The sequence below is a fragment of the Nematolebias whitei genome, chromosome 5 (assembly GCF_014905685.2).
Source record: "Nematolebias whitei isolate Nwh7 chromosome 5, NemWhi1, whole genome shotgun sequence".
NCBI lineage: Eukaryota > Metazoa > Chordata > Actinopteri > Cyprinodontiformes > Rivulidae > Nematolebias > Nematolebias whitei.
The window spans coordinates 50,022,166-50,028,987 of NC_056502.1; the positions used below are offsets into that span (position 1 = coordinate 50,022,166).

At 39.6% G+C, this 6,822-nt stretch overlaps 1 protein-coding gene across 1 annotated transcript; it reads right to left on the reverse strand.

The window, feature by feature from the left end:
* Positions 1-2,421: 2,421 nt before the first annotated feature.
* Positions 2,422-4,216, reverse strand: LOC119410429 (zinc finger protein 618-like). The gene is made up of 3 exons (XM_037677339.1): positions 4,000-4,216; positions 3,101-3,268; positions 2,422-2,919 (listed from the first exon to the last, which is right to left on the reverse strand). Exons 1-3 carry the CDS (start codon positions 4,214-4,216, stop codon positions 2,564-2,566), a joined length of 741 nt encoding a protein of 246 aa, XP_037533267.1. The 3' UTR covers positions 2,422-2,563.
* Between the last annotated feature and the right edge of the window lie 2,606 nt (positions 4,217-6,822).

Sequence of the window (6,822 nt, forward strand, 5' to 3'; positions counted from 1 at the left end):
AAGGTTACCCCTGAACAAATTATTGGCTTTTCCATTGGGTTCACTTTGTCTTTACAGATTAGTCTAAGGACTCAGTGACAAGAATGAAAAAGTGTTGTTTGTATTCTTTTTGGGTAACAAATGTTGATCTTCAATATGAGCTGGAAAATCTGAACTGTGGTTGATCTCACATTTCCTATAGAGCGCTAATTTGGAAAATAAATACATAAATAAATTATCATGTACAGGGGATGATTCGGTTCACACATAAACAGTAGTTTGGACAAATACAAAACGGGAATCTTATTAACCAACAACCAAAACGGGAAAACTTTACTTCAATGTTTCTGAAACAGGGCACACTGGTGTACTGTTTCAGAGAAATGGGGGAGGAATATAGTGATGTACAGATTTTGTAGATTTGCCTTGCTAGAAAATTAAAAAGAGATGCTAATATACAAATTTTATCAACTTCACAACAAAACATTAAGGATGCTTTTTGAGAAAATTGAAGGATGCTTCATCATTTGTGTAAATTAGAGATTTTGATAACCAAAGAATCTCACTTTTATGTGTACAGGACAGTTCTCTTAGGGGGACGCCCCTTTTTCTGAGAAGACTTTTCTGAGACCTTTGTAGACTTTTGGTAGACTTTTTTTTTACCTTTTTTAGACCCAGGAGAACAATGAAAATGTGGTGGATCTATGTTTTTAGATATATTAACTTGACTTGACTTGACTTTACTTTATATGGGTACAGGTTTCACCCCTTATGAATTAACAACAGGAAGGTTTTTCCCTGGGCCTCAGCAAAATCTCGAGTGGCCCTCGGAACAGGTAATGAACATGTCACCCAAGATGTATTACAACACGCTCAGAGCTTTGTTGTCCAGTTTTGCTCAACAGATTCCAGATTCCAGTACTCCTCAGGAGGAGGAGCCGGCGAGTCTCACTTCAAACTGGGTCCTGCTGAGAGTGGTGAAACGTAAATGGACGGAACCAAGGTGGACGGGGCTGTACGAGATCAAAGACCGTACCTCACACGCACTACGTCTGAAAGGAAAAGGCTCCACGTGGTTTCATCTCAGCCAATGTGCACCTGCTGAAGAACCCTACCGCTCGCTGAAAGAAGTTGAAGCAGACCTGCTGGGATTGCAGGAATAGAGATCCCCACGGCATCTGGAGGAGGTGATCTGAACTAGAGGATGACACAGGAGTAGATTTTCACTCCTGTCCTGTCCTGGTCCAACAGAAAAAATCCTGTCCTGTCCCAATCCTGGTCCAGAGTAAAAAAATTTATCCTGTCCTGTCCTGCTCCTGGTCAGAATCACTCCCACTCCTGTCCTGCTCCTGTTTTTTTTTCCTCTTCATTTAATTTTTAAAAAATGCATTGAATTTGAATTGATTTTCTAACCATTCCTTTTTTTAATTACTTTGTGTTCTGCAGTTTGATTTCAAAAGATATGGCAGGAAGAGTTAATCTGTGGTGAAATATGGAGGCATTTATTGCCTTAATTCAAACAAAAACCTTCACTAAAGGTCACAAAACAAATACATGGCCTGTAGTCCTTATAGTTTTTCTACAGAGGATCAGCTGCTGAGTCCCTGTTTCTGGCTTTTTTGAAGGTCAGTTACAGTAAAAACAAAAAAATGAAAACCAGTACATGGGTCACACCATGTCTACCTTAGATGAAAGAACCCAAACAGAACCAATAGAAGTTGCTTTTTACTAATTTATTGAGCAATTGTTTCCTTCCCTTTAGACAGTACCGTTCCTGTCATGGTTTAAATTGCTTAAATAAAAAACTAAACAAAAAAATTGCACCAAGCAAACTGTCATCAATGAACAAAACTGCATAAAGGCATTACATTCATATTGTACCTGAGTTTTTGAAAAAGGAAAAAAAAATGTGCATATAATGCAAATACTAAATAAAAATACAACTGCCATATATATATGGTGGTTGACTGGTGCAAATGTGCTGCAAACAACTACTCACACAGTAATACTACAGTGGTCAGCAGGTGCAAACTGCTAACATGCTGCAAACAGTCAGCTACTGCACACACAGCTAACAGTTAAAAAGCATTGCAAACGCATAAATGATGCAAACTCTAAAACAACAACAAAAACAAAACAAATGCAACAGAAAAATGCAGCGAAAGAAAAAAACCTGCAATTACAGAAAATAAAACATACAACCCAAAAAACGAATGCAAAGGAAAATGCTGAAAAGTACTCTACTCAGTGCACATTAAACTCATAAAATAAGCCAACTTTGGGCCAGTTGCCACTCAGCTGTAATGTATTTGCAGGGTTCTGTTGACCAGATCAGCAGTTGTTTTGGTGTTATTTGTATTTGAAGCATTTTTCCTTTGCATTTTTATTTTTTATTTTTTTTTTGATTGTGTGTCATCTATTTTCTGTGACTGCAGATTTTTGTTTCTGTTGCATTTGTTTTTTTGTTTTGGAATTTGATTCATTCCTGTGTTTGCAGCACGTTTTAACTGTTTGCTGTGTGTCTGTCAGCCACCGTGCATATCAGTCTACTTTCCCACTCTTCAGCACATATGAATAGTTGCCGTTATAAGTTGCTATGTAGGAACAAAAGTTCATCTACATTTTCTGGATTGAGGGTGGAACGCCTCTCCTCAATCAGTCTCCCAGCAACACTGAAACTACGCTCAGAAGGAGTGCTTGTTGCTGGGATTGCTAGCAGCCTCCTGGCAACTGGCACTAGCCCATCAGACCTCTCATGCCAGAAGTTGAGCAGAGACTGGAAGCCTGTCAACTTAGAGTCACTCATGTACTCTACCACGAACTGGCGGCCCCATGACTCTGAAATACCACCACTGTCCCCCTCCTGTTGCTGCTTTTCAACACAAAAGGAAAAGAAGTCGTGCACCTCTGTGGGACTGGGAACTGCCTCTCGGGGTGGACCTTTGGAGAGAAAAAACACAAAAAAAAAAGAGATTCTTATAGAACATTACCTATATTGGACATTACCTATTAGATTATACAGACGTGTGTGTGAATGAATGCCTCTAAATAAATTATAGGAAGAAATGTTGTTACATTTTAGAATTGCTGTGAGTGCTCTGTTGATGCTAGTTTTACTCACCCTGTTTCTTCTCAAGGCTTCTCGCTCTCTCCTCTGTCCCTGCTGTTTCTGTGAGTGCTGCCAGGGTGTTGATGACCTCCTCATACTCCTGACCGGAGAGCGTTTTCCTCAAGAAACTCCTCAGGCTAGGAGTGTAAGGATGGCACCTTTTGCTGTTTCTGTTTGTGTCTGTGTTTCCTCGTCAGTTTAATTGTTGCCACCTTTGTCTCGTCACACCTGCTGTTGTAATCACGTCTGGTCTCGTCCTTGTATATAAGCCTCCTGTTCTGTGTTGTTCCTTTGTCGGGTCGTATTCGTTTGGGTCTTCATGTTTCCTGCGTCTTGTGAGTTTCTCCCTGAGCTTCCTGAGTCCATGTAAGTTTTGCTGCCACGTCAGCTTATTGTTTTGTTACCTTTTTATTTATCATTAAACATATCTATTTTTGTAATCTGCCGAGTTGAGTCCTGTCTGCACAACTGGGTTCGTTCCTGTCCAGCTGATCCTGACAAGGAGAGAGAGCTGTGGCTAGCTTATGGTACAGGTGGATTTTGAATTTCAACTCCACTGCCTGGGCCAACTTCTCTTTCAGCTAGAGGAGGAGTGAAATCACATGATGACAGATGCAATGATATGATGATATATGCAACATCATTTTATGGGACATAAAAAATTCTCAGGCGGACAGGCACTGTGCTTTATTATAGGCAATGGTGAAGTTTTAAATTTATTTCAAATTTAACTTGTACAATGTTTCTTTTGGACAACATCAGACTCAGTTCTGTTCTTGCCTTTATCACAGTTACTGAATAGGGCCAAACTCCTGTTAGCTACTTGAATGATCAAACCAAACAATAAAAATAAACACAGTATTAAATTACCTCTTTCACAATTGCACTATCTCCATGCTGGATCAACAAACCCTGCAGCAGGGTTGCCTTGGTTGGGAGGACGAGGTGAAGAGTAGGTGCCTGATGGATGGAGAGGTGCCTGGTAGCCTCATCAAAAGGTTTCAGGAGCTGGATGACGTCCTCAAGAAGGTCACAGTCTATGTTGTTGAGGTAACGGAGCTCGCTTCTGCGAAGCAGGATGTCGTGCAGCTTACCAGACTTGAGAGCATCATTTATTGACTGGAGCATTGCAAGTCTGGTGTTCCACCTCGTCTCCACAGCTTCAGTGACTGGTCCAGTGCTTTTTGTAACCTAAAATTGAAAGAAGACCGTGCACAAGTCAAAATAGGGTTACAGGGACTATAAAAATTGCAATTTATTGGCCTTTCTTTTGGAAAAAACATTTTATTAAAAAGAAGAGCTGTACAACTGAAACTAAGTAAAGAAAATGTGACCTTTGCAATTATAAATTACAGTACCTCAATTTTTCTTTATTTATTTCACTTATCATATTTTATGATTATTTAAGCAGCCTCACCCGGCAGAGATGACAAGATTTTATGTATCTTACCCTGCCCTTTTGAAATGTGTGACTAGGGTCTTTGCGTCCTTAAACAGCTTGATGACGCTGCTGTGTACTGGGTTGTCCTCATCCAAGTGGTCAAATACGTGTTTTAACATCAAGTTGATATTATGGCCGGCACAGGAGAGCCGCACATAATCCTTGAAAGCAGCGATCATGTTTGAGCCATTATCTGTCACAAACACAGTGTGCTTGCTCAGGATGCCAAATTCCTGTTAGGTAAAAAAACAAAACAAAGACAAACCAAAAACTTAGCAAATAAGAAGACCAGACATATGATAATCATTAAACAGATTGATCAACAGTCATGTAATTGTACAAAGCACTTTTCAATAAATTTATAGGACTACATTAGGACAAAACATATTACACATATTACACATGTGTTGTGTATCAAATGAAGGAAAACTCCATCTGCAATTAAGGTAAAATACTATGGTAATCTGCCTAAGTTGCTGCCTACCACGGCACAGACTGATGTACAGCGAAGGACCGTGACACACGCTTACTGATGCACTTATTTATATTCCAGGTTAGTCTGCTCCTGCAACCTGGAACACCTTTCAGCAGGAACTGAAGTTGTCCACCTTAATTTATTGTGAGGGGTTTTAAACATTTCTTAATGTCAATAAAAATCTCAAAGCAAATATATTCTTGTTTTTAGTATTTTACATTTTTTATGGCACCCTGATTTATTGTTTTAGACACTACTTTTATCTTAACTGTATTTTTACAGCATTTTTACGGTAGTTTATCGTTATTATTGTTCACTGTTATTGTTGTCTGTACTTTATATGTTCTGTCTGTCTGGATTGGAACAGGTCTCTTGAAAACGAGTCCTCGTGACTCAATGAGGTTAGCCTGTAAAGGTTGAATGAAAAATATATATATTTGTCTTTTCTAATGTTCCTTCTGTGACATGTTCTTGTTATTGCTGCACCATGTTCTCATACTTTTCCCAATTTTACGAATTAATTGGCAATATTTATTGCATATGGACTGTACTTATATAGCGCCTTTGTCTTATTTCAAGACACTCAAAGCGCTTTACACTACAATCTGTGCCTCATTTACCCATTCATACAGCTCTATACTAGACCTCTACAAAGCTAATATGCCATGTAAATAAAGATAATTATCTCATTTGAGTGTGAGATACCTGAAGGATTTTCTCCACAGTCCCTCTGATGTGTTCATTGGATTTGACACCCTCCATCTCCCTTGTGGCCAGAATACGGTTCACCATCTTCCCATCCAAGATGTAATGGACTGTAACGGTGATGTAGTGTGTGTTTGTCCTCTCCTCTGTCCAAAGGTCTGTCGTGATTGCATGGTCTCTAGTCTGCACCAAAGGAATTATGTATATTGTTATTAGCTCTCAAAGTATATTACATGTAAAACAGATGACTAATTTATAGTTGAGAGATTAAGCAGTTTAAAAGGAGGAGAAAAAACAGATTGTGTTAGGAAATCTATAATTATAGACTACTGCATGATGTCAAAGTAAAATGTTTGTACTGTATTATAAAATAGTGCAGCGTGACAGACATACCTGATGGAGCTCTTCCATGACCATTTTTTTAAATTTTATCATATTCTCCTTGAACATGACAGGAGACCGTGCGTCCACATGGCAGTATGTCTTGTGCCTCAGCGTTGTTTCCATACTTTGCTCCAATGTCGATTGCCTCCTGTATGACGTCGATGAAACCTTTCCCATCTACTACAGCAAATGGTCTCAAATCTACGCCGCACATGCGGGCTATTTTGTTGGTCATACGAGACTTGACTCTCGACGGTACTTTTCGTTTAATGAATGAAGAAATGCTTGGCTGATTCGTTCCGAAATTAGCCTTGCAAGTGTGCCTCTTCAGACCACTCGTCCCAGAGTCAATGACGTACTTTATTATAACTGAGCATGTTTTGCAAGCAGCGTAGAGCATCTTCACACCGTCACACTCGACTCTCGTAAAGTTCTGAACTATTAGCGCCTTCCCTGACAGTTCTGTTAACCTAACAGATGCGTCATTATTCCTAACTTTGCGTTACAAAATATTTTTTACCCTCTCGATTTCTCCGCTGGCGTATGCTCCTTCCATGATGTTGGTTGATACAGTAAACAAAGAGGTTGGAAAAGGCGGCCGGAAGTAGCGGCTGGAAAAGGCGCCGGAAGCTGTTGGCGCAGCCACCTGTCAGAAATTTATTATTATTATTTTTTTGCCTATTTCTTTTTTTGTCCTATGTTGGCTCCTGCTCCCGTCTGCTCCCGTTA

Excerpts from the sequence above, each read along its gene's own strand:
- LOC119410429 (XM_037677339.1), bottom strand. The coding sequence starts at position 4,216 with ATGCTCCAGTCAATAAATGATGCTCTCAAGTCTGGTAAGCTGCACGAC. Across the intron at positions 3,269-3,999 it reads CAAGGCAACCCTGCTGCAGG|ACACAAACAGAAACAGCAAA; the intron begins GTTTGTTGATCC and ends GAGGAAACACAG. Across the intron at positions 2,920-3,100 it reads AAGCCTTGAGAAGAAACAGG|GTCCACCCCGAGAGGCAGTT; the intron begins GTGAGTAAAACT and ends TTCTCTCCAAAG.